The 27,584-nt window shown below is 34.5% G+C and overlaps 2 protein-coding genes across 4 annotated transcripts; both read right to left on the reverse strand.

Moving 5' to 3' along the window:
- Positions 1 to 959: 959 nt before the first annotated feature.
- LOC119779000 (protein phosphatase 1 regulatory subunit 12B-like) lies at positions 960 to 8,322 on the reverse strand. Of its 3 annotated transcripts, none has more exons than XM_038278496.1 (8): positions 8,061 to 8,322; positions 7,555 to 7,693; positions 4,330 to 4,346; positions 4,083 to 4,218; positions 2,415 to 2,516; positions 2,289 to 2,339; positions 2,164 to 2,214; positions 960 to 1,223 (listed from the first exon to the last, which is right to left on the reverse strand). In XM_038278496.1, the coding sequence occupies exons 2-8, from the start codon at positions 7,654 to 7,656 to the stop codon at positions 1,137 to 1,139; spliced, it is 546 nt and encodes a 181-aa protein (XP_038134424.1). In that variant the 5' UTR covers positions 7,657 to 7,693; positions 8,061 to 8,322; the 3' UTR covers positions 960 to 1,136. The 3 variants fall into 3 exon arrangements, with proteins under 3 accessions (XP_038134424.1, XP_038134423.1, XP_038134426.1); XM_038278495.1 differs by lacking the exon at positions 8,061 to 8,322 and adding an exon at positions 7,784 to 7,889; XM_038278498.1 differs by lacking the exon at positions 8,061 to 8,322 and having other exon boundaries at positions 2,289 to 2,336; positions 7,555 to 7,878.
- Positions 8,323 to 9,719: 1,397 nt separating this feature from the next.
- Positions 9,720 to 27,112, reverse strand: LOC119778999 (immunoglobulin-like and fibronectin type III domain-containing protein 1). The gene is made up of 24 exons (XM_038278494.1): positions 27,012 to 27,112; positions 24,872 to 24,960; positions 20,597 to 20,719; positions 20,376 to 20,515; positions 19,700 to 19,799; positions 19,590 to 19,613; positions 19,335 to 19,389; positions 19,058 to 19,253; positions 18,450 to 18,563; positions 18,200 to 18,362; positions 17,829 to 18,101; positions 17,310 to 17,690; positions 16,788 to 16,912; positions 16,538 to 16,679; positions 16,155 to 16,448; positions 15,766 to 16,062; positions 15,394 to 15,570; positions 15,181 to 15,309; positions 14,760 to 15,068; positions 14,006 to 14,091; positions 13,717 to 13,909; positions 11,003 to 11,299; positions 10,001 to 10,327; positions 9,720 to 9,876 (listed from the first exon to the last, which is right to left on the reverse strand). The coding sequence occupies exons 2-24, from the start codon at positions 24,909 to 24,911 to the stop codon at positions 9,872 to 9,874; spliced, it is 3,990 nt and encodes a 1,329-aa protein (XP_038134422.1). The 5' UTR covers positions 24,912 to 24,960; positions 27,012 to 27,112; the 3' UTR covers positions 9,720 to 9,871.
- Between the last annotated feature and the right edge of the window lie 472 nt (positions 27,113 to 27,584).

Here is a 27,584-nt window from a genome sequence, read left to right on the forward strand (position 1 = left end):
GTATTTTCACCAAAAATTATGTTTTTTAATTCACAAAAAAACTGTTCTGTAATCATTACAGAACAGTTTTTTTTGTGAATTAAAAAACATAATTTTCAATGTAAAAGACTAAAAGCACAGAGTAAACAGTGTTTTAGATCAAACAATACTGCATCATCCATGGGGCTCATTTGGTTTCACTTACATGTCTATTCAGGTTGACATTGGAGAGGCGGTGCAGACTGAAGACATAGCCATCCGTCCGATCATGGTTGATCTTGCTTAGGGCCAAATGAGCAGCGGCCACAGTGTAATGTGGAATATCCGCTACCTTTAGCTCCGCAGTTAGCCGCCTTATCTGACTGTGCGAGAGGCAAGTGCGTCGTCACCGGCAAAAGGTCAAAGGTAACAATGTGATCGGAGGGCTTATTGTATTGTTTATCTTTCCAAAAAAGAAAAGATAATAATAATAATTTAAGTACATGTGTCAAATAAATAATAAATTATAATAAAAAAAAAAAAAAAAAAAAAAAAAAAAAAAGGGACCAAAAGGGCACATTGGGATCATGGAGCAAAAGGGGCAGGTGCTCAAGCCCCCTTAGCCCCCCCCTCTGCACGTGCCTGTTTTTCATTAATTACCATTTGAAGTACTTTAGTGGCAAATAATAAATATTAGAAAATTTGGAAGAGTATACTTTCCCCAAGACATTTTCCTATTAATTTATCAGAGCTTTAGACTTTCTTATTATCTTTAATATGTGGTATGTATTGTTTTATTCCCCATCAGCGAGTTTAAGCCCTCATGGTTGATATATTTTTCAAAGTTACGAAAATTTGCACTACTATGTTTTTATGTTCTAAATAATAGACTGCATGTTATTTATCAAATATTATTTAGAATAGACCGCATTATTCTAAATAATATGTTAAAGCATAAACATGTGTTTCACAACACCGGAGAAAACTGTAAAATCAGAACATCAGCCTTATAAAGAACTTTATTGTTTTTTACACAACCAATATAACAACAATGCAAAATGTCATGAGAGTCTCAGCAGATCCACAGTCTTTAAAGTCGTCAAGGCAGAGGTCGACTTCCACCCTTTAATGGAAATAAAAATAGCTTCCCCCTTGCTTGCCCCCGCCTGCTTCCTGTTTTACTTGGAGAGTTTAGTGATGACACGGATTAAAGCCCCATTCTCATCCTTCAACCTCTGGTTCTCCTGCTTCAGCTCAGCTTTCACCTAGGAAAAAAGCACAGAAAAGCCTAAACAAACATTTCCAGGGTCTACCGTGCCTCTTGACTGCTGGAAATTTCCCCCATACTGTGCAGGGTTAAGTGGGTTTAGACACTAAATAGATAAATATTTGTAGTTAATATGATAAGGGTTGTGTAACTAAAACATTTTTAATTACTTTTTCCTCCAGTCTAATAAATCACTACCTGTTGGTGGCTTTAACCATGATCACAATGATGACTAAAAAAGTTGATTATGCTTTTTAATTCCCTCATCCATATTAGGAGAGGAGGGTAGGGGTGTTCACAATCTGCATCAAAATTAGAATCGACAAACACAACTAAAATGGTTATATATATATTTATATGAATTTGTTGATAAAATTATCATTCATCAAACAGCAGGTAGAGTTAGCATTTCCCTAAGATGCAGCCTTGATGTGATGATTAAGAACCACAAACATATTTTTCATATATTAGGTCTTGTTTTGCTTCTGTTAGGTCAGAATTGGCCTGATAAAATAAAAATCACACTGATTGTATATGAGGGATACAATACAATAACACATTTACACAGAGAAACAAACAAACACTTTTGTCCACATTCACAGCGTGTCTCTAAAGTGAGGGTTTATTATCAGCATAGAATCCCATACTGTAACTCTTTGTACATTTCATTGACAGAGAACAAAAACCTTTGTTAGTATCTTCTAGGGCAGCATAGAGCAGTCCACTGTGATTCTACAGAGAACAAATATTGCTCACTAAGGCTGTGGTCTCAATGTACTTACAGCTTCCAAAGCCTACACACAGCAGAATGGTGACAAGTGATACCAGCTGAAGCCAACAACAACAAAACATTTGGTTTGTGTGTGTGTGCATTTTTTAAGCCTCTTAGAGTAACAGTATTTAATAATTCATTTTCTTATAAAACAAATAAAAACTACCTTTAACTGTTCTTCCATATCGGATATCCTCTTTTTAAGGCTCCAACTTTCCTGTGAAGATCATTTATTAAATGTGAATTATATTGCTTCATAAAAATACACAAAAAAGACAGATGAGCGTGTACCTTTTTCTCTGCTTCTAGCATGTGGGAGCTACAATCATCTTCTGACCCCTTCTGTGCAAATTGGAGATTGTTTTTATTAAAATGTTTTTTATCATCATATGGGCTATAATAAATTGAATTTCATACCTGTGCTTGATGCAGCTGGTCTTTAACTGTGGCCAAGTCTTGTTTACTGGTCTCCAGTCGGGATTTGAGCCTTTCATTTGTTGCCAGTGCCTTTTCATACATCTGTAAAATTTACATGTTTTCATCACCACAGAGACATATTCAAAAGCCAAGAAATTTACACAAATAAAAACCTATAACAACTGAGTTAAATGTGTACTTATAGTTTAAGAGGCAATTTGTGTGTGTGGTATCTGTAAGTTATTTAAATAATAATAATTAGAAAGAAGCACCATTTTCAATAGGGATGAAAGGGATTTTGGGATTTAAATAACTAGTCAAAACAGACATTAATTTGGTACCCATATAAATACCTTATGGCTTTATTATACCATTTTGTTGTATTCACTGATTAACTAGATTAAAAGAGACCATTCTGTTTGAAACAAAATACTTATGAAAGAATTTCATGCAAAATTACTTATTAGCATAGCATAACTTCATCTATAGTTTTCAATTTTCTTATTGAAGGCCGAACTGTAGAGGAAGAATATTTGTGGATAAAACGGGGTGCCATGCATCTTTCTTCTTTCTTCTTTTTCAACAGGGTCACGGTGGGGGGCCAGTGCCTAGCTCGGGCGAAAGGCGGGATACAACCTATACAGGTCCCCAGTCTGTTGCAGGGCAACAGAGAGGCTGTGTCCGAATGTTCGCCTTCATCACTGTATAGGGCACTATGTAGTGGTTACGCCATTTTAGATCAGTGTCCGAACGGGTAAAGGGAAAACAGGAAAAATAGCGATATTCACTAGAAGATGTTCACTAGACAAGGAGATATATCCTGGATTGCTTTGCGAGGAGAGCTCTCCTTGCTAATAATTATGGGATTTGTTGTCACAGCAGCGACAAATGGCGCAGGCAATGTGCGGGTAAGCGGAGTCACGTGACCATTGGGGAGTGAAAAGTAGTGATCATCTGTAAGAAAGGTCAGTTAACTGAGTTCACTATATAGTCCTCTCTCTATAGGGACTGAGTGATTGTGGGGTTAGGGCGGACGTTTGGACACAGCCAGAGACATACAGTACAAAGACTTACAACCATGTAAAGACACATTTTCACCTGGGGACAATTTAGACATACCATTTAACCTAACAGTCATTTTTTTGGACTGTGGGAGGAAGCCTGAGTACCTACAAAGAACTGACGTATCCACGGGAAGAACATGCAAAATTAATGCAGTCTTATATGAGATACAGTGATATGGAAATAGCAAAGTAAAGTTTCAAACATTGTTTCAAATATTTGTATGTAATTTTTAAAGCTTTTTCTTGTGCATTATGAGTCTGAAGTTAACAGTGATGTGAGGGTATCTATGATAGCCGAGTTGCTTTTATCAGGGTACCATATCATGTAGTTAAACAGTATATATTATATCAGATATGTTACTGATAGATGAAATAAAACCAGAGAACTGACATATCTATCTATCTATCTATCTATCTATCTATCTATCTATCTATCTATCTATCTATCTATCTATCTATCTATCTATCTATCTATCTATCTATCTATCTATCTATCTATCTATCTATCTATCTATCTATCTATCTATCTATACTTTCTTTTTACAACGACTAGAATAACATCAGCACTAAAACATCAGACTAACAGTCAAACTGCATGATTTACCTTTTTATAGTCACTATTCATCTCTTCTTCTGCCTTTTTCCTTGCCGACAGCCTGTTCTCCCTTCGTAAAAAATAAGACTCTGCATGGTTTGTTGATGTGTCGTTTGGGACATCAGATGAGCTGGATGAGCTCAGTCTAAATAAATAAGAGATTATTATTATCAGTTTCTCTCAAACCTTAGCAACAAATCTTGCACTATGAGGATAATACTTGTGTTTTAGTTGTCCAAATCATTGGTAAACTTACCTAGACAGCCTTTCATGCTGAAATAAAATATATATATATGTTTTAGAACATGTCTGGAACAAAATCGAACATAAAAGACTGAGTTGTTTTTCTTTCTTATTTTGTTTTGTCTCAAACTAAACTGTTATTCTCATGCATATCAGCTTTGTTAAATGTCAACATAGCTCTTATGACCAAATGGCATCTTTTAAATATCATACAGTTAATATGCACACATTTTCAGAAACAGAATCAGAAATACTTTAATGAACCGAGGGGGAAATTATCTTCGTTACACGCTCCAGGTATACAAAGAACATATTACAAACATTCATCATCCAAAGAAATAAGTAGTAATGCCATTTTGTCCTACTGTACATTTGAAATGTTTTTATGTAGGCTGTTTAAAACTTTATGGCAGCCAGACACACCAGACCAAAGTAAGCTAAAGGAGGAGAGAGGAAACGATCCCTTAAATAAACTGACAAGCAGAGATAGCTAAACATATCCAAAAAAGGTAATAACTCCAGCAGTGACTCTGACATTTTGCTCACTATATCCTGCTTAGTAAGGAAAGGTTATGTGAGCTATGTCCTTAGGGAATTTCAGCCAAAAGTATCTGTTAAAGAAATGATATTGTCCAAATACATAGAAAAGAAAATGTAATTGTCAGGGTTTTTTTATATAAACATATAAAGAGAAATCAAGGAAACAGAGGTCCATTGTTTAAGATTAAATGTCAGCTAGAGTCATAATGTTGCAAACACATGGATGAAAAAAAAATGCAATATCTGTAGAGCACACAATATCTGATAAATAAATCCCAGGGGGTGCAAAACAAAAATATTAATAAACTGAAAAAAAAGAAATCATTACAAAAGCATCAAGCTAGCCATATCATCTTCATCCTCTGAGAAGGTAAATATCGGAAGAACTTTTCTTTTGTTAAAACATCCTTTTTCCTAATATGGTGTCAAATTTGTGGGGCTTTCCTATGAATTTTTTCATGAGTCATTACAAAATGTACAAGCCCGACTCTGAACTCAGGCTTTGTAAATCTTATTTTAAGTTTTTTCAAGCGTGTTTATATTTCCTGTTTCTCTGTGTTTCCCTGTGATAAAGGGGTTCTGTCAAAGACCTGTCCATCTGTTTCCCCCATTTCATTAAACAATACATATTCACAAGCAACATATGCAAATTGCAGATTTTAGTCCTCTGTTTCGTTTGTGTTTTTTTGCACCATGCTTTTTCTCACAAACTTGCTTACATTAGATCACTGCTGCACTTTAAGAAATGGAAATGTCATGAGAGCTGTACAAAACGAAATTTTGCTTTGTGTACACTCTGTATACACAACAACAATAAAAGTTTAAGTCTAAGCCTCAGTTCACATGTTGCTACAAGTTTCAAACACAAAGAAAATCATTCCGCAGGAGCAAATTTAAAACATTTTTTTTTCTTTTTTTGAATAAATTTTTCAAATTACATCGATACAAGAGAGAGACAGCTTATTTATATACGTAAAAGTACATTCCTAAAAAATTAAACTTGGTGACATTAGAATTCAGCTAAAGATAAAGCCACCCATATAAATGACTTAAAAAGATGAATGTTATTTAATGTAAAAACAATCCTCTTCAAATTTACTTTAGCAAACATAACTGATTTCTGCTATGTTAAGCTTGTTACAGATTTTACTTTACCGGTAAGTTACATTAAAGCTTTACGTTTCCATTTGTATAAATGTAAATGCACCTAAATAAATACTACTCCATAGCAATTACCTATGGCTTTAATTGCAGATTTGGGCCTTCCAGTTGTAAAGAACATTTTAAAAACTAATCTCAAAACTAAAAAAGGGATTCATGCTAAAAGAGACTGGTGTCAAACAGAATAAATTAAGAAATACAGACAAACCTCAGGCTGCAGACACTTCAAATAAACACTGCAGTACCTTTTGTCAGATAATTAAAGAACCTCTGGATCTTCACCAGACTCTGAAATCAACCCCTTGAAGGGTGTCTGAGGAAATGTTACTATGATTGGTAAAAAACTATTTATAGCCAAAACCGTCTTGGCTGAAACTCTTTGACATCATTTAACAGATACTGATCAACCTGTCCAGTAACTATCCCATCATCCCTGCTTAAAAGTGTTTCCCTGTCTGAATGTTTCTCCAGACCCCTCACCCCCTTGAGAGACTTTTTCCAGCTGACCAGTGGAAAATATTAGCTTCCCTTAGGATTAGCTGAGACATAAACATCTATAAATACTTTGAGTTCCCAGCATCAAAGTCCTCTAAAGTATTTGTTCAGCCCTTCTTCTTTTTCTCATTGTGTCTTCTAACACTTTTGTTATTTTCTTCTCTTTCATTTTCATAACAACAGCATATTATCTGCTTCCTTAAGTCTTTAATGGCATATGAGTTTTACAAAAACAGAAAAGGCTGAATGTTTTCAGCATCTACTAAGTCTGTCATGAAATTCTAATCGATATCATGATAAAAATACGTATTTACTTCACACGTTTCTCAATTTGGTCTTTAAAGTTTCAGAAATTCTATAGATTACTATATAGATTATTTTGGAGAAGAGATAAAACACTCTTTTTTCACAAAAAGAATAACCACTTTAGAAAACATCATCAACTTTTGGGGGTAATTTTTCTACCGGAATTACTGACATGCAAAGAAAGACAAGCAACAAGTTTTAGATGGATTTTCTCATTATTAAAAGGTTTTAAATCATGTTTAACATAAAAGTAAAGGCTGTCTCTGTTCAGTAGAATCGTACATCTAATCCTAAAAAAAAATATCTAAATCTGCAACATATTTTTTGTGGAAGGTTCCACATATTATACAATTAACTTAAATGACAATGAAGCTTAAGGAGCCATTGAACACAGATTTTAGAGCTACTGTCTTAAAGTATCCTATTTGATGTACAAAGCAGTTATACAGCAAAGTTATACAGTACTTTTTTGTTTGTAAAAAGTTACATCTCAAAAGCAAGTTTCAAAACCATTGATATATATATTTAAAATATATATATATATATTGATATACATATTTATATATTTATAAATGTATATATATACATGTATATATATATATTTTTTTATAATTACAAATACAGTTTTGCTAAACAATTTCTATAAACAGTCATGCATGAAAATCTCTGTGTTTGCATAAAATCCATTGAGACATTTACTCTAAATAGAAGAGAATAAAAGGCAATCCGGCTTTACCCTCAGGCTCCTGGTGTTGGTAGCAGATGAAGCTGGACAAGAGTCAGACAGAGACTTTCTGATAAGTGGCTCATCTTTGTTTTGAGAAAGCAGAGATGACATTTCTCCTGCACTGCTGGGAGCACTGCATACAGCTCTTCTGTGACACAAAACACCGAATAAAGAAAAATAAATCACAAGTCATAAAAAGTAAAAAAAAAAGAAAAGCCTGACGTGAGCAGAAATTCACATGAGATTGTTTCAGTTTGATGAATGCCAGCTTGATTTTCACAGGATGGAAACACATATCAGAGTGAAAGAAGGCAAGTTTGAGAATGTGGGGGAGCTGGAGGAGTAGGCGGGCTGCAGACTGCAGTTGTGTATGTTTATATTGTAAGGGTTTACACATGGATTTCAAAGAAACTATTTGCAGATACTTTGTGCACTAAGTGATATCAATATGTATTAATATATATATATAAATAAAGTTTGATATTGTACTTTATTTATATTAATGCTCTTCTTACCAGTCACTTTAGATGGACCACCATGTCTCCTTCTATTTTCAGAGGATGAGTGTCATGATCTTGGCGCTGATGTCTGGCTTAATTTTTCATTTCATTCACCTGTGCAACTCTGCCCGGTTTCTGATCATCTGATCCACCTTCTCCTGCCTCTATTTAAGGTGCTTGCATCCAGTTATCCGGGCCCGATTATCTTGTTCTCTCTAGCTAGTTGTGAGAGACTCATGACAATGAGTTGAATAGTTCTCCCTCAGATGTTAGGATGTTATATAACTTAACCCTGTTTTAAAGATCTCAACAGCATTTTCCCTGACCTCTCTTATTTGTTCTTTGGTCTTAATCATGCTGTTTATACACTAATTCTCTCTGACTAACAGAACACCTGGATTTTATTAAATTACACAGGCTTTACCTGCTAATTAGGTGAATTTAGAGAGCACACGGCTGCACAGCATTTAGAGGTATATGAGTCAAAAGTTGTTGGTTTCCGGATATTTTTCTGTAAATCATGGTTCATTTTATTTCTACTTCACCAGCGTGGTTACTGTAACATTATCACCACCTCTCTGTGTTTCACCTAAAAAGATCAACATGTGATAGATTTAACTTGGGGTTTGCAAAGTAAAAAGAAAGTTAAAAAGTTTCAATAGTTTTCTAAAACCACTCAAAATGTACAGAAATAAGGATAGACTTGGTATCCTTGCTGAATTTAGCTTTTATCCATGGTTTAAGTAAATAAAATTATATAAAAAGGGACAGTATTGTATTTATTGGAATGCACCAAAATAATTAGAATAAAAAAAGAACTAAATAATACAGTTTCCCCCTCTTTGGGGTAATAAAGTGTCTTGTCTTTGTACAGGGTACTCCCTTTTAAAAACAGCAAACAGTACCTCCTGCTGGTTTAAAAACGTAGCCACAAAAACAACAAAAAAGGTACAAAAAGGAAAACTGAGGGTTCCAAAGAGTTTTGTAGAAAAACTGTTAACACAAAAATACTTATTCAAAGATCAAATCAGTGCTTTTGCATTATGAGATAGCAAGTACATACAGTATTACATCTGAGCACATTTTTTTGTGCAATCTAATGATATAAAGTAATTTTAAGGCCCACTCTATGTCATGTCTTCATTTGCCTTTAATTTATGAAAGTAAGTATAGCATAGTTTTAGAGGTAATACATACTATATTCATTTAACCTCTTAACATCTTCACCCTTTATTTACTCAAAAAGTTTGTTTTGATTATATTTAATAAGCGTCCTGTTTCTGCTGGTGTTTTTATAGTGACCTTGTTGGCAAAATGAGTTAAAAATTATATTTATAACAAGTTAGTGATCATTGATTAGGGAAACAGTAAGTAGCCCTTTTTATGTCTTGATCTTCAGAAAAGGATTTATAGAAATGTTAAATAGGCATACTTCAGATCTACCTCAGTGATCTGTCATCTCATAAATGTATTATTTTTTTCTTATATTATTAGTGTGCTTAGGTCTTGAATATAATACAGATTATATAATTGAACATCTAAAAAGGAAAGGACATGTAATGTATGCAATACTAGTTACATTAATATGTGATATATAGAAAAAAGAACGTGTAACATTGCTTAGTACATTTTTATCATCATTCTAAGATGTTCATAAATAAAAAGATTCCCATATTTCCAATAAAGAATTGTCAGTTTATTTGTAGGGAAAATACCAGTCGACTACATTATTGAGAACTTTGTAGTTTAAAATTCAGGCACGTTTTCATAGTTGGTTTAAGGAATCCCACAGTTTAGGTTGATAGTTGATGTCATTGATGTCAACTTCATTCTGAAAAAGAGAAAAAAGAAAATCACATTTGTATCTTCAAATTTTCAGAGCTGTATCAAAAAAACTTCATCTAATAAAATCTTTTATCACAAAGTAAATAAATTTTTCAGAATATGTATTTTACCTCTAACATTAAGTGCCATGGAGGACTCTGCATTTCCCAGTTTGTTCTCAATGACTACTTTGTATTCCCCATTGTCTTTGGGTCCCACTCGCAGTATGAGCAAGGAACAAACTCCACAAACATTTGTAATGTGGTAGTTGGTGTTTGTGTTGAGGCTGATGTTGTTGTGGTACCATGTCACATGTGGAGTTGGATCACCCCTAACTGCACAGGTCATATAGCATTCATAGCCTTCAGGAGCTGTACGTCTCTTTAGGGGAATAATAAATGATGGAGGTGACTCAAAATCCAGGGCCTTCATCTGAGGCATGTCAACTTTGAATTTTCCTGGAACATAAATTCATGAAGGTTATCATCATACAGGGACATGATTTCCAGATACATTGCTGATTGGGAACCAAATATATTTCTAGTAGCTGCTTTATTAATACGACATAGAATGCCATGGATATAGAATGCCATGGAATGCCAGTTTATTAAGTACTGTGTTTAAGGCACTGTGCTCAGCCTATATTTATACTCAACAAATCCTTAGTTTATATGTGTTTTGCATAAGCTCTTTATTTCACCATCATTGCTTTTTTTCTCGGTCCCTTTTTTATTTATTAGTTAACGTGTAAGTATGAAATTTGAATTACTATTGTAATTTGCATTCAAATTGGAATAAACCCTCTCTACATGTAACATGATTCTTTCTGGCTTTGATGGAAAAAAGAAAATCACACTAAATAAACATTCCAAATTTCTAATGTGTGCATTTACATTGCTACCAAACGTGATTGGAGTAATCAACATGTCCTGCCTTTGTCACTGACACTTTTTACCAAGTCCTGAAAGGACCAGTTACAGTTGAAGTTTAAAGGTGACAACAAAAGTTAGAAGCTAACTTTGAAAAGATACTTTTCAGTATTTGAACTGCCATGTGTATGTATTTGTTTTCTTAAACAAATGGATGTATGCTGGGTATTTCCATAAAAGGAAGAAATGAAATTTGACTCAGACCTTTTTCCTTTTTTAAAGCAAACACAGGGGATTCAGACGGTGGTGACAGGCCCATGTCGTTTTTTGCAAATACTCTAAAGTAGTACTCGCGACCAGGCATAATGTTGACAACTGTGAACTTGTTGTTAAAAAGGTTGTCAGCTACTGTCCTCCAAGTACGTTTGAAGGAGTCCCTCTTGGATACCATATAGTGTAGTCTGTCGTCTCTTTTTTCATCTGGAGAGGGAGTCCAGCAAAGAGTCACTGTTCCTGGAGTGTTCTCATAGAGCTCTACTGGACCTGGAGGCCTAGGATCATCTAAATAAAGATTAGGGTGAAAAAAAAAAACATACATGCAGGTGAAAGGTTTAAAAGGAATGTATTGAAACTGAATAGGCCACCATTTAAGAGAAAATGGGCAATTGATAGTTTTGAACATCAAGGTCCTGCAAACAAACTGTGAAGGCCAGGTTGCTAACAAAGTTTTAGTTCTACATATTATTAATCTAGGACTGGCCCCTTAAATCTGTTCAGGAAAAGAAAGGACACTCAACAAAACCTTTGAAGTAATTTGAGAAAAATGACACCTAGTGCCTGCCTACCAAAATTGGTTTTATTTAGTCACAGCAACAAGTTAAATAACAGCAGACCAATGAGAAACCACATGTGTGCTTTTACAGTATGCTCTTCCTGTTTCTCTTCACTGTAAAAGATTAATAAAGCCCTTTTCCCACTGCAGATACTGGGTTAGCAGGTGGTTTTAAAACAATGGTCAACCTGCTAACAATTGGCATTTTGCATTTAGGAAAATGGCTGCATGTCTGGTGACAGCATCACACTGGGTTAGCGTTGCTGATGTCACCATTGCCCCAGAATTCATAAAAGTACACAATTGAGAGAAACATGTAGGGAAGCCAGTGTGTAGTCAGTTTGCTTTATTGTTTTGCTCTGTTATCTGTCTGAATCTCTCTCAATAGTGCTGCGCCATGTTTATTGAATGTAAACAGATTTATTTTGTCTTATTAGATCAGAATTGGCTGACTGTTAATGTCTGTACGTTGCAGTCAATGGTATCACATAAATGAATGTGTCAACCCGGTTCTGGTGTTCCCACAGCATGCCGATCAGAGGTAAGGCGTTTTTAACGCAGGTCGGTTTGACCCTGGTAGACCAAAGTTAGTTAGCTGTTCTCACTGCTACTAAAAATAGATTGTTCCCTTGTTTAACCGTGTTTTTCAGCTAGTGTGAAAGGGATGATAGTGTATTTTGAGAAAACATGTTAGAGCAGCGGCAGTGAGTACGTCCTTCACTGCCGTGTTCATTTTGGTTCGGCTCTAGGCTTGGCAGCTGTTGTTTTAGTCAGAGCTACAGTAATTCTCCCACCTGTAACCGTATTACTGCAATGTGATGAGCTGACTTGCTTTGATTGCTAACTTTGCTGACTTGAAAGATTTAAGCTGTGGGTTCTTGTGTTTGTGAACAAATAAAGTGGAATGCAGCTTGCAGGCAAAGGTGGCTTGCTGTTTTTGTAGCACTTTTAGACAGTCTATCTCTGTGAACTACACTATAAATGTACCTTTAGTGTAATTATTATAATCATTACCTCCAGGTACATGTCTCAAAACATTATTTTTCTTTTACAGCCACTCTCAATCTGACAATACACAATCTGCTTATTGGGCAGAATAAACCAGTTTACTGTGCACTTCTTAAAATTTGCACACCAATCTCTGTAAATCATCTGCAACACACATATTTACTGCATGTGCAAAAAACAGAATAAAGAAATGCTTTTACCATTTAGCACGCCTTATTTGGAATATTTGAAGACCAGGCTCCTAAAAGTTACACATACCCCAATAAACAACTTTTTGAGTTAAAAAGTGACATTACATAATCAAATATATTAGACATGGCTACCACTAGAATCACCACAAAAGGAGTTCTAAAGAAGAGCATATTTACAGCCAATGGATTTTCCTCCTAATTGCAAAATGCATTGTTGGGGTTAATTGTTCTTTTAACTAATAAATTTTTGGGGGGTCTATACTTAAAGATAAGATTTATTTTACCATTTTATCTTTTGGTTGTGATAAAAAAAAAAGTAGTTGCTGTTGTGGAAGATCCCTCGCTGCAAAGGATTTCAAATTGATTTGACAAGAAGATCTCTTCTCGTCTCATGTTTTGTAGGTAGTTTTCACAATTAATTTGCTGCTGCTTCACAATAATATATGCAGATGTAACATATGCTTAATTCAAAGGCTTGATATGTTACCTAAGTTTTTTTAGTTACCTAAGTTTGTTTGATATTTACAGTTAAGATACCACTTTAGAGTTATGTAAAAATATACATTGTTTATTTATAAAAAAAAATATCTAATTTTAGAGTTATCAACAACATCAAAAATGTAAATTCCATAACTATTTAATTTTTAATCAGTGGACACATCATTTTTGTAGATCTTTCTTGGTTTGTGCAAGCTTGGCTACAAAATCAAAATCTTCTTCATGCTTTGAATCTGCTGTAAAGGTTTGATCAGCTTTTCATTATGTTAAAGGACCAAAGTTTTCAAACATTCATACATTAATAAGTGATGGATGTCTGTCACTTTAACAAATAGAGGAACTTCATATCTATTTTCTTATCACATGGTTTTCTATATATTTAGATAATTAAGCCAAAAATAATGTTGTCCTAAGAATAATGATTAATTTTATATATGATGAATTTTTACCTGTAACTCTGATTTCAATGCTGAAGCTTTCCTGGCCAACCATGTTCTTCATAGTAATCATGTAGATGCCACTATCAGATCTCTCAGATGTGGGAATTAATAACTGAGATCCTCTATCAGAGTTGGTTATAGTCACATGTTTGAGTAAAGGAATTCCATCCTTTAGCCAACAGATCTCCGGCATCGGTGAAGCCTGTAGATAATACAAATAGAATCATAAAAAAAATTATTGAATGAAGCACATTTTCACAACCCAAAGCAAAGGAATGCTACATTGAATATTTCAAACCTCGTAATTAATGTTGAGTCGAACAGTGTTCCCAGATTTCACCACCATCAAGGTCTTCATGTTACGATCTTTAAACCTTGGTTTGACTGTATGTTAGAATTAGAAATGTAGGTTTTAATTATGATTTTTTTTTTCCAAGTAGGAGAATATGGTTAATAATATGTTTTTTTCTTTAGTTATCCCAAGGCTGTATTTCTGGGGTAAATAATGTTTATTAAATATGTACAGAGACTTGGAAAAAATATTGTTTTTAAATCAGAAATATTTTGTACTGTCCTCTGGCTGACCATCTGTTTGTTATTTTGTAGCTTTTGTGCTTATTGGTCAATGAACCACAATTATGCATAGGGGATTTCAGAAAAAGTAGAAACCCCACTATAATTTGTACAGTCTGTGATATCGACAGTTTTAAAATTAAATGTTTGTAGAATTGTGCCTTTGCTTTTTTGAGTTTGTTTAATTACGAGTGTCAGTATTATTTCTATAGACATCTACATAATCTCAAATTGACTCTAGTTTTGCTTTTAAATCCCTTCCTTCCTTCCTTCCTTCCTTCCTTCCTTCCTTCCTTCCTTCCTTCCTTCCTTCCTTCCTTCCTTCCTTCCTTCCTTCCTTCCATCCATCCATCCATCCATCCATCCATCCATCCATCCATCCATCCATCCATCCATCCATCCATCCATCCATAATACATTTTTACTTATATAAAATAAGGAATATGAAATATAAACCAATCAACAACCAAATTCCTTACCAGGAGGGGGCATCGCAATGATGTAATTATCCAAGTCTTGGGGTTCTCCATCTCCTCCATAATTTGTTGCAATTACTCTCACCCAGTATGCAGCCATTGCTTTGAGGCCGAGCACAGTGTATGAAGTTAAACTAATTGGAGAAGCATTACAGCGGCTCCATTCAAGGCTCTCTATTGGTCTGATTTCCACATAGTATCCCTGGGCTTCATCTTCTATCCCTTTTACTTCTTTTGGTTTAGTCCAAGACAGTGAAAAAGTTGTGTAACTGGAGGATGTTAATTTAAGGTCTTTAACTTTTCCTGGAGGTTCTGAAAGCACACCATAGTGGGGTAAATCAAAGAGAAGAAATATATTTATAATTTTCATTTAAGATACGGTTAAAAACAAACAGATCAGGAGCTATGAGTGTGAGTGACTTACTCTTGGGATCTCTTGCAATAACTGCCTCACATGGAATGCTGGGCTCTCCAGCACCAGATAGATTGATGGCAGACACTCTGAACTGATATGCAGCACCTTCAAAAACATCTTTTACTGCAAATCTTGTATCTAAGAAGGAAAGAGAAAGATGTCATGCACTACTAAAACTCATCACATTTCAACCACTTAAAGATTAATCTCGCTATATCATACCTGTAATTGGCTCTTTCTGGTTTACTGGGCTCCAATAGTTTGTGCCAATCTTGTTCTTCTCCAAAGTGTATCCCAATATTTTGGTTCCTCCTGTATCACAGGGTGGACTCCATGAGAGATTGATGCAGTCGTTGAAGGCACTTACTACTTTAGGTGTCGTTGGTGGTCCAGGATAACCTGAGGCAAACATTGTAGATTATTTTATTTTTTGGATGTCTGGATGTGTGTGCAGTACAGCTTCTTTCTATTTTATGTTGCAATTCTGTTGTCTGTGATTACATTTCTGATGTCTTAAGTTATATATAACTAGTTTCATCAACATGATAAGCAATGAACAACTTGCACCACATATAAAAAAGGGTCAATATTTACGTAATACACCAGCTGGTATATCCCCTGTCTGCAGGTAATCGCTGATGCCCTCAGCATTTTTGGCTCTTATCCTGTAGCAGTATCTTCTGCCAGGGTCCACATCAGTGTCTTTGTAGCTAGGGGTGCCAGGGATTTCTCCCAGTTTCAACCACTTATTTCGCCCCACTTGTTGCCGTTCTATGATATAGTTTGTAATGGGGCAACCACCGTTGTCTTTAGGTGGTTTCCAATTGAATTCAACAGAATTAACAGCACTTTCTACGATCTCCACAGGGCCCTGCGGGGGTGTTGGTTTGTCTGTTGGTAAATTGAGAAAAGGTTAAGGACTAAAACCAATGATCTGTTCTCGATAGCAAACCTCAAATTCAATTTTCTCCTTATAAACTTACCAAGCACAATAAGTTTTGATACTGCTTCTATAGTGCCAAACTCATTCTTGATTTTGATTTTGACTTCTCCAGTGTCTTTCCTTTGACACTTGGTGAGGCGCAGCTGGCTCTCAGAATCTGAGGTTTCGATTTTCACATTTACCCCTGGCAGAAGCTTGTCATCATTCTTATACCACTGTATGTTCATTGGTGCTCCGCCTGAGAAGGGAAGCTTCCATTGTGCATTTTCACCCACCCTAACAATAACTGGATTTGTAAATTCCCCTAGAGCATCAGAGTCAAGTATTGCTGGGTCTGTTGTGGAAAAGGGAAAAAAAAAGAAAAGGTTCAGCCGTTGAAGTTGCCATTTAAACATTTTCCAAATTTCTCATTATTATTCTAACCTTTAACATTCAGTGTTGCCTCAGATTTACGCCCCTCAGCCTCAAAGCGATACACCGCAGTGTCATCTTTCTTACAGCATTTAATCACCAATATGTGTAAGGCGCCATCTTTGATTATCGTTACACCATCCTCTTCTGTCAGCTTATCAGATAAAGATGAGGAATTTGATGCAAAATATTACAATATTTTTTCTAAGAAACTTAAGATGTTTCATGCTGACTATTCAATTAATTTCTGTTGATGACTTACCAGCTTTCCATTTTTATACCAGCATCCCTCAGAGGTTTGGCTGCTAAGTTTGCAGGATAGCTCTGCTCGTTCTCCAACTTTGGCATCTGTATCTGACAGTCCTCGAACAAACTGAACCCCTCTATCTGTAAACAATGTAAAAATCCACATGAGATCCAGACAACCTATGCACTTGTAAATATCATAGGAACCTTAGTTTTTTTTTAATACTGAGTATTCAGATCTAAATATCTATGCTGGTTTTTCTATCTATCTTTTCAGATAGGTGCACTTGTTCTTAATGTCCTAAGGCAAAACATGTCCATATGAACACTGATAACAATTTTACATTTGATGGATTTCAGACAGTAAATTGATTACTATAATGAAAGCACAGATACAGTACATCTGTAGGTGAAGTCTGTGTAAATATAGGCCTACATTTTCAGAATATATTTAGCTAACAATAAATGTTTAACATCCACATGTGAAGTAAATTGCAAAAAAAAAAAAAAAAATGATCTGGTTTTTAGAATGTTTTACCTAAGACATCGTCAGAATCCGAAAGAGCAGCTTTGGAGCGTTTCTTTTTCTTATCACTGGCATCATCTGTTGCACCTTTATCTTCTTCATTCCCCAGGAAATGTTTAGACTTGCCATCACCATCATCCTTGTCTCGTTTGCCTGTTCCATCATCACCGTCTTCACCATTCCCATCTCCCCCATACCCTCCATCTCGTCCATCTTTCCCATCTTTTATATTTTCTTGTGCAGCTTTGTCTGATCTATCACCAGCATCATTTTCACCATCTGCTTGCTTTGCTGTGTCTGTTTCAGCACTTTCCTTTGGAAACTTCTGCTGCTCTTCTGACCCCAGTTTAGTCCCATCCCCAGCTTTGATGCTTTTACTCCCACCTGAATCAGCTGAATGAAAGCACAGATGCAAGTGAGGATATAAATTATTAAACATCAAACAGCTTTACCAAACCCTGTAGACAGACAATTAGGAGTAGGATTTTATTTAAAATCATATTCATAAGAAAAAATGACAATGTGCTGTACCTTGGACTGAGAGTGACGCACTACTGGAAGTAATGCCAGCAATGGCATAGTATTCTCCCTTATCTGCCATTTGGCAATCTTTTATTCTCAGTGTGTGCGTTAGTTTGTCCTCTGAGACGGTGATCTCATATTTACCACCGTCTTCCAGTGATGCATCCTCCTTTGACCAAGTAATTTTGTTAAGTGGTGTGGACAAAACACACTGAAAGATGGCATCCTCATTCTGAGTGACTTTAGTGCTTTTGATCTTTGCTACAAAATCCACATCGGGTACTAGGAAAGTTGGAAATATTATTATGCTTTACATGTTTAAAATGAACTTCTAATACGACTATAATAATTTTGATTTAAGTGCAATAATAACTGTTTACCTTGAAAGTCGGTTGTGAGAACATTGGTTTCTTCAACATCTACCTGATAAAATCCAGCATCCTCTTTCTGAGGGTCTTTGATGCTGAAAACATAATTTGTCCCTGTTTTCTGAAGGCTGTGCTTTGAGTTTTTGTCATCATCATATGGAATCATCATCCCATCCTGGTCAGGAAAAAATTATTATTTTGTTCATTAAAGAATATTTTTCTGTTGAGACATTTATTTGGCTCAGTTGAAAGATTGATTTACCTTATATAGATTAACTGAACTGTTGGGATCCCGCATTTTTAAGTCGAAGCTAAATTCAGCGTTTCCAGATGGTTTCACTTCAATTTGTTTCACATTGTCCAGACTTTCTACAACCTATAATGGACGTACATAATTTGGGCCTGATTTAGCTGCAGGCAAACAAGTCTTCATGCAAAGATAAAGAAATTTACAGTAGTAGCCAGTCAAAATGTCCCCACTTTCCTTGATGGGCCCTTGGCTGGTCCTTGGCTGGTCCCCTACAATTCTTCTTTAAACATCAAACTTTGTGCTAAAATATTGTTTTTTGTCATGATTTGTGGACATTAAGATCTAAAGAGGAGCGCCATCTCCTGGTCAGACCCTGTAATTCAGGGAAATTGTGTAAAAAAGGAAGCATGCCAACGAGAAGGAGGGGTCGCTCCAGTGGCTGGAAGTTTACTGGGAAGAGCCATTTTGAATGGCTGCTACTGTAATACTGAGCCAACAGTCATTAAAAGCGGTTAAATTCAATATACATTCAATTTCTTTACTTTCTAGAAAATGTATCTCGTTAGATGAAAAGCATAATTCTCTAAATTAATACACTTATTAATAATACCAGTCAGTACCTTTGATTGCTCATCTTCCCTCTCCTTTTTCATCTGTTTAAGTTTCTTCAGTAACCAGCGGAAGTCAGTAATTCCAAACTCCCAACAGATTCTTTCATAATCTTTCTTTGGTGCACTTATAAGCAATTCCAAGAGTTTAGGATCAATTTCTCCCTCTTTTTGTGGAGGGAGTTGCTTTTTTCTTTTGACAACAGTTCTGGAAAGACATAAACAATATGATCCTTCAGGTTGCAAAGCATGAAATGATTTAATATTGCTAAATTAAAGTTGAGCTTACGTTTTCTTAAGCATTGATCTGAAATCCTGAGTTCCCTGATCCTTTGCCACATTAGCTAAAAAAGCATCAAATTCATTTTAGAAAAAAAACAAAGTGCTTAATCTTTTAACCACTCTAAGACTGAGTTTTACTAATTTAAATACAATCTAAGGTCTAAATAATTTCATTAAGTAATTATTGCTTGACAAATTTAATTAATGATTGCTAAAAGACAAAAAAAGATGAATCTCGTTAGTTGGTGTTAACATTTGATACCGTTTTGTGTTTTCTTCTTGAAGCCTGTGAAAAGACAAAATACATCAACAAACAAATTTTTTGCTGTGGTAAAATATTGTGCTTTAATAGGTAAAAATATGAAATCCTACCTTCAATAACATTCAGTGTGACGACACAGACGGCTTGTCCATACTCATTAGTTGCAAAGCACTTGTAACTGTCTGCTTGGTCAAGTTTTACATTCACTATCTGATAAAGCAACATTATATTATAAAAATGTCATTATGGGGTGAGAAATCACATTTCATTATTTAAAGAATATATATACTTGGATTATAGTGCTGTTACTGAGGTAAAGAATTACTTACTGGGATTTTTGCATTTGTTGTAGAAAGTGGTGTTTTATATGAAGCTTTTTTGTTTATGATGAAATATTTTAGTGTCCCAGATCTTGCTAACAATACTAACTTTCTGCATACCACTCATATGTTGGAAAATACAAACATTTTAGATTTGCCGGAAAATTTCCTTTCAAGAGACTAGAAGACAATTACAGAGATCCTTTTCTTCCTGTTTTCATCAATTTAACTTTAATTCACGCTATTTTTTACTGAATCTGACTCTTCAGAAATATCCCTTTTTCTCCTCATCTTTCATCTTCTTCGGTTTCTTCAGTTGGCAGCACAGTTCAGTAATTTGCTTTGCTAAATTCTAATTAGCTGCCATATGGTCAATGTTTAATCAAATATTGTATTACACTTGGATCACACTACAATTGGCTTTAATTGGGTATTGGCAAAATTGCTATTTTGACCTATTACTCACCTCGAGTACATGTTCTCGAGCTCTTTCATCATATCTGGTGCTGTAATTTTCTGTATCATCCATTTCACCTTTGTTGCGACCCCATGTAACAGTTGGTGGTGGTTCTCCACTTACCATAGCTTTAAAAAATGCCTTTTTACCTTAGAAAATTAAAAAAAAGGACATTTTAGACGGTGACATTTTATGATTTGGTTGTTTTATTAAGCTGTGCAGTAATTTACCCTCCTGAACAGTTGTAGTCATTGGTTTCCTGGCAAAGTCAGGTGTTGATTTTCCTGCTGGAAGTTGCTCTACAAACTGAGTGATCATCACCCCAGGAACTCTCGACCTTTTCTTGATAGCCACTGTTGGGATTAAAAATATATATATATTTGACATGATAGAAACATGATGCATTTGATTGGGAGAAAATTATTTAACTGGAAAGTTAAAAACATCTGATAGCAGTGTGTACAGATAAAGCATGTCAGCAAGATACACATCATTTAAATCTGGATTATCAACAATGTGTGTAAAAATTAGATTTTTGGGTAAAACTACAAGACTGCATATAGAATTGACTTAAAATATTTACATTTATAGAGAAGCTATGTTTTCTGCATTTCTTAGACTAAACTGAAATATCAGTTTCTGTCATTTTTACAAAAGGCATTAATGGCATATTTTATGAAACGTTTAACACAGGAACCACGCATGAGATTAAAGTGTGTTCAAAGACAACTACACAACACAGAACAGAGGAGAGAGGCTTCAACATGATTTCAGCTTCAACACTAACTGTAGTGAACCATGACAAATTATTCAATTTAGTTAAATATCAACATGAATATAATTGTTTGTGGAATAAACTCTGCCAATTTTGTAAGGCCTTCAAAGTTATGCTTTAATTTGAAATGTTAATAACTGAACTTGTTTACCTTTTGTTGGATTGCAACAGCAAATTTCTGTATTTCTTTGGATTGTATTTAATAGCCCAAAAGAAAGTAGCGTTTTTTTTTTTTGTTTTTTTTTTCTTAAGGGCAAAGGAAATAGACACACTTAGCAAAATCTGTAAACAGCAAGACAGTAAGTAAGCAATTAAAAATTAATTTTTAAGCATTTTTCAGTATTCTGAATGCTTTACATCATAAAAAAACATCAAAACAAATGTGCAGGAAAATCATTAAAACCATCAAAAATAATGATAAATCAAATACGCATTACATCATCAACACTTCAGTAACATCACAAAATCATAAAAAAACACCAATAATATGCATATAATAATCATATGGAGATGGTCAATGTTTAATGAGATATTTTCTGTAGAGCAGCTTTTCACCTGAATTTGTTTAAGGGGTATAGCAAATCTAGTAAGGTTGAAGTCTTCCCAAAATATCTTTACATAGAGTCATGTCTATGTTAACTTCATTTTATGCTTATGAGATTTTTTTTCAAGGTTTGCACTACAGTATATGAAGCTGGTGTTGAAGAAAAACACTTTTTATTTGTTGCAAGATTGCAAGTTAAATATGGATTTGATTCACTTTCCCTGTTGTACACTACATTGTGATTGTCTAATCCTTTTTGGATGCGTTGACCTTTGCAGTTGTTATGGATATAAAATGCAAAGATGTTTATCATATATGACTGTTTAAATCTGCAATGTATATTCTGGCTGTAGTTTGACATCTGACTTACACCAGGGGTCACTATTGCCTTCCTTTTTGCCTATAATTACAGTTGTTGCTGACTCACAGAAAATGTTTCTCAATTGCATTTATTAAACTAATTTATCATTTATTACTACATGAAGCACATTAACTAATCTGTAAAGCAGCTGAAAATTCAAAAATCGATACAATATGTTGCCAAAAGAAAGGCTTTAAAGTGAGACAAACAAAAAAAATGTGGTCATGAATTTCAAGCAATGTTTTAAATATCTGTGGTGGCTTAGTAGACAATAATTTTAACCGACAGCTACTGAAATCCGTAACAGCAAAAGGCCATCTGTTCCAGGGCATCACTTCTGAACTGCTCCTGTTCGCCTGTAGCTTGCATATTAAGCATAACTTTACTGTTGCTGTATATGAATACTCACCATACAGCAGTTGTGTGTGAAATATCAAACCTGCCAACAAGCCTCTGCTGAACTACATCTCCTTTTTCACTAAGAAGTATCATATTTGTTTTACTTAGAAGTCACATGCAAACTTCTTAGAAGTATTCTTTGATAAAAGAACAGATAATGAGAAGTTGTTCAAATTAGTTAAAGCAAATGTTAAGTTTTTTTTTTACATTTGCAGCTTATTTATTATTGAACTTTGTCCTTTGTGAGTGATTTTTTAGCTCAATCATTATTTTCCCAGCCGCCGTACTGCGGCTGTAGGACATGCATTGAATATTCATTAAATTTTATGCGTCATCTCTCTGGGGTGGTTGGTTTATGTTCCTATATCATCTGAATGCAGGGGAGATTCTTGTAACCTTGTTGCTTGAGCATCGATTCTCTCAAAATCCAAGTCTGCTCTGAAAGCAGTCTGTCTTTTTATTCTGCATACCAATTGCCCCCAGAAAAACCGTTGGATTTGAGCGGCAGAAAACTTGAGAATTTCTTCCATGAAAAATGTCTCGGCTGCACAAGCCGATATTCGTGTCATAAACCATTCTGAGCTCCAACCTTCTGCCTTAAGAATGAGTCTTAGTGGGTTTCAGACACTGAAGTGTATCTTGGAAGTTAAAAAATTGTAATATCCCATTTGATTTCTCATATAAAATCTATACATGGTTTATTTTTTATGTTATTTTTAAATAATCTGTAAATACAAATAAATGAATAAACTGTAAGTATTTTTGTTGACTGTTTTTCAGTTTATATAGCTATCAGTTTTAAAGGAATGAACAACAGTTACTGTTGCTTATTTAATAAAAAAAACTATGTTACTTGTTAAGGTGTTCAGAAATGCATTTGACATAATAGCAGCTCATCAGCATTTTTCAAACAAGTTTACATTTGATTAAATTGTCTATATTATTATTACTTGATGCTCGTCAGAAAAATCCTGTTGTAATTAATCACTTTGAATGTACTAACCTTCATGGTTATGGTAACCTTCTTACCTCAAATAACATTTGATAGTGAGTGCAAACCACTTATAATGTACCTAAAATCTATGTGCTTACTTTCATATTGCACTTCAAACATATTCTTCTCAGTTAATTTTTGTGCCAGTAAAAGTGGAAGCGAAGGCCATGTTTTTCATTAGATGTTTTTCACAACAGTTGCAGCTTATCAGGCTTAAAAACAAATGTCCTTGTGAAGCAACTGATGTTCCACTTTGATCTTTGTACACTTTAACTGGTGCAGCTCATAAAAATGGCATGTTTAATGAGCTGGAAAAGAACAACAACATTGTTTGGAGAGGTTAATTGCACTCACTGCTCACCTATTCTGTTCATACATACCCGTTCAGCTCTATGGCTGCCTTCATTGTCAGGGCAGAGGTCTATTACTGATGGATTATCTTCAAACCCTCCTATTCCATCTGGATTTATTTTTTTTTTATATATATATATATATATATATATATATATTGTACCAATGGAATAAGAATGTTCTCAGGCTTATATTTAGAGAGGAGTTAAAAAGACTGCTGTGTTGAATTAACAAGCATTCTTAAAGGTCCCCCATGTATAAGGTAGTGGTATTTAGCACACTGCTATCAAATTAATATCCTGTATCAAACTCCAAACTGTGGTGACCACAAAACTCATAAATAAATCACTAGCGTCCAAACTGTAGACATTTACAATCCAATACCAGTTGCTGACTCTAGCTTTAAATAGGACACCATTTAGTTGTTGTCTCATAACATTTCAGATGTTTAGTATCAAGTTTGGAGGTAGGTGGGTAAGGGCTTTTGGAGCCATGCTGCTATTGCAAAAGCTTTAAAAAATTCCAAATGAACTTTGCATACTGATATTGTTTTTAAACTACAGAGATGCAAATGCAACACATATATTATGTTGAAATTTTTACATACTTCTATTTTGATCAAATATCCATCATCCATCCTTTCATCTATCATTTATACACACTAATCCTTCTAAGGTTCCAGGGTAGCTGGAGCCTATCTCCGATGAAATTACTCTAAGAGGCGGGGTACAACCAGGAAAGGTTGCCAGTCGATCACTGGGCCTCAGGGGGACTCACAGGTCAAACAAGCATGTGCAGACACAAATTTATAAGGGCAATTTAGAGGCTGATTAACCTAATATTATATATGTATAATATATGGAGAGGACTCTGAGAATATCAGGGGGGGGATGAATGTTGAATACTGCTATTCTGAGATTTGGACCCTGGTCCTTCTTGCAGCAAATTATCAATGATAATATCATATTCAGTGCACAATATTTTCAGGAAACAAAACAAAACAAAACAACAACAAAAAACAGGAAAAATACCTGTAAGACAAGAAGCAGGAAAGTTCTACAAAGTATTGAATTAATCTTACCTGAGGACTTAGGCTCTTCTTGGAGAATTTTAGAACTCATTGTAGATTTTGTTTCTTGATTTCAAATCAAGCCTTAGTACTTTTCCCCCCTAGCAGAAAAAAGATAAGAAAAACACAGAAATGCAGCTATCAAGATGTTTTTTTTTGTTTTATATGAGTATATATTTATATTCTGAGGAGTTTAAAAAAAAAAAGTTTAGATAACTCGTGAGAATTTTTCATTGTTCACTTATGGTTTGTTAATGTTTTAGAAACACCCACTTTATTCTAAGGCATAACTCTATAGAAAAGTAAATTAATTTAATGCTAATAAAAGAAAGACTACCTTAACAAGGCTGATGATAAATTCTGGGAAGCCTTATAACATTACTGCTTACAACCACCTATATTCCCTCGCTGCAAAAGTAAGATGTCACTTTCAACTTGTAAACAAATGTTATGTGTCATCACCACTGTTATTGGGATTGACATTGGAATATAAAGCTGAATTCAGGAACATAAATAGTATGTAATAAAAGAAATGAACAATTGCCATATATTTTAAGTAGATCATAAAGTATTAAGCATCAGAATGGATCTATTTCTAAAACATTTCTACATCCCAAATTGAAATGTGCTAGAATTACATTTACGTGTTTGTAAGTAGTGTGAAATGTTAAAATGAAAACAATTCTTAAAATGATTACTAAATAATAAATATGTATTTTGGGTTAATGAAAATATAATAATTCTCACACAGTTGTTTTTATTCTTCCTTATAGCTTCAAATGAAATGAATGTCACTCCCCTTTGCTTAATGTTATAATCTGGCCCACATAAAACAGGGTCATGAAACAGGAAAGGTTAGGAAACAGCGTCTTAAGGGGCCTTGTGTGTCACATGTTGCCATATGACATCAGTCTCTCAAATGGGATGCCTAGAGTACTGCGTGTCTTGTGGAGACAGTTGGGTACAAACTGGGAAACTATAAATTAGGAATGTGAAATCCCACCTAGTACCACACATGCCAGCAATTTAACTGCTTTATGTCCAAACATAGAAAGGGAAGGCATGTCTCAGGCCTCAGACAAATATTAAGCACATTTTTAGTCAACATAAATACTTTTCCATGGCTTCAGATATGCTTTGAGCTTTTACTTTGAAAAACAAAAAGTTGTTTCAATGCAATAATCAAACATTAAAGTTGAAAGTCAGTAACTATTTAAGTAGCAGTTGTTATATTTACAATATTATGGGCTTTAGAAGTAAAATAAAATACATAATTATTTTGTTTTTGAGCTTTAGGGCGAAAATTTAACCAACCATGAGACACAATACCAAAATATGTAACTGAATCAGGGAAATATAAACTTTAGGGTTTATTCTTTACTGATTCTAATTAAGCAGAGTATAAAGCTTTTTAAAGAAAAGAAAATATAAAAACAGCTTTGTGTCAGAATTATTGCCATCAGGGTTACTTCTGTGTTTTTATTTTAAGGACACAAAGAGACAGAGTGTGACTCAAAAAGGAATCTGTCCTTGACATAGATGGGACCTTGGGAGTATATATTATGACTTTGATGTGTCATACAATCAGTTTGACAAGATGATCATAGACTTCTGCTCATTCATAAAGGTCAACTTCTTCTGTCACTTTTTTTTATCTGTTAATATAAGTAAGGCTGTTTTCTGGAAGTTCATTCTATATATTGTACAGATCTGCTCATAACATAAGAATCTTTTTTATCTATTTTTCTCTTCACAACAACAAAAGAAAGGACATAAATAAATCATGTCTCTGTCCTAATTATGGTTAAATTTTATGACTTCTTCCCTTAACACTATTTCTATTTATCTGGAGATAAATTAATAAATACCAAATAAAATAAACATTATTTTATTTCATGTATATTTTAGTTCTATTTTTGGTGAAGTATCCTCACAAATCTACCTTTTTACAAATACAGTTTGACTCAGAGAAAGACAAGTTGGTATTTTAGTCTAAATAGTTAATCCTAGCTGAGGAATTAAGAAAATTTCTGTTATATAGTAAGGAACAAATAGGAATATTAGTTCATTTTTTCTGATTTTCTCTTCACTAGTTACCGATCATAGAACCTTTCCCAGTAAATGGAAAAAAATTAAATAAAATCATACTTACTTTCAGTTCTCTGCCAGTTGTGCTCGGCTAAATGTGTTTTAGCTTCTGCTCCACACACTGGGAGATATTACAGATGTGGCCTCCCTTTTTGCTTGGTGATTAAGGTTTGGAATGCTTAATAACCTTACATGGGTAGTTGGTAAAATCCCATTTTGCCACGGTGTGAAAGGATATCGCTATGAAAGCGATCACTTTCCAGTTGGCACCGTACAGACATCACGACTGTCTGTTCCATCTGGTATTGGACATACGAAGGCAACATTTTTTTTACCATTTAGGTTAATATTCAGAAAACAGATGAACAATATGTATCAGCATTAGACATATGCAACGTTTATTTCTTATGCATAACTAATAAGTACATTTATATCAGACATCCCTAAACCAAAGAGTTAAGAATCTGATATATTAATCCCCGTTATGTGTGCTTCAGTTTTCCTCAAAGAGCATCCAGCACCACCAACCAAACGCTTTCCACTGGCCCCATCTTAAGCTCTTAAGTAATATGACCACTGAAGTATGGGCTTTATTGCTCTGTTAAGATTAACATGAGACATTTTATTTAGTAAAATG

The sequence above is a fragment of the Cyprinodon tularosa genome, unplaced genomic scaffold, assembly GCF_016077235.1.
Source record: "Cyprinodon tularosa strain WSP-4 unplaced genomic scaffold, ASM1607723v1 ctg141, whole genome shotgun sequence".
In the NCBI taxonomy this organism is placed as follows: Eukaryota; Metazoa; Chordata; class Actinopteri; order Cyprinodontiformes; family Cyprinodontidae; genus Cyprinodon; species Cyprinodon tularosa.

Excerpts from the sequence above, each read along its gene's own strand:
- LOC119779000 (XM_038278496.1), bottom strand. The coding sequence starts at position 7,656 with ATGTCATCTCTGCTTTCTCAAAACAAAGATGAGCCACTTATCAGAAAG. Across the intron at positions 2,517-4,082 it reads TGAATAGTGACTATAAAAAG|ATGTATGAAAAGGCACTGGC; the intron begins GTAAATCATGCA and ends TAAATTTTACAG. Across the intron at positions 1,224-2,163 it reads ATATGGAAGAACAGTTAAAG|GTGAAAGCTGAGCTGAAGCA; the intron begins GTAGTTTTTATT and ends CTTTTTTCCTAG.
- LOC119778999 (XM_038278494.1), bottom strand. The coding sequence starts at position 24,911 with ATGAGTTCTAAAATTCTCCAAGAAGAGCCTAAGTCCTCAG. Across the intron at positions 19,614-19,699 it reads CACACTGAATGTTATTGAAG|GCTTCAAGAAGAAAACACAA; the intron begins GTAGGATTTCAT and ends GTCTTTTCACAG. Across the intron at positions 11,300-13,716 it reads CATTGAAATCAGAGTTACAG|ATGATCCTAGGCCTCCAGGT; the intron begins GTAAAAATTCAT and ends ATCTTTATTTAG.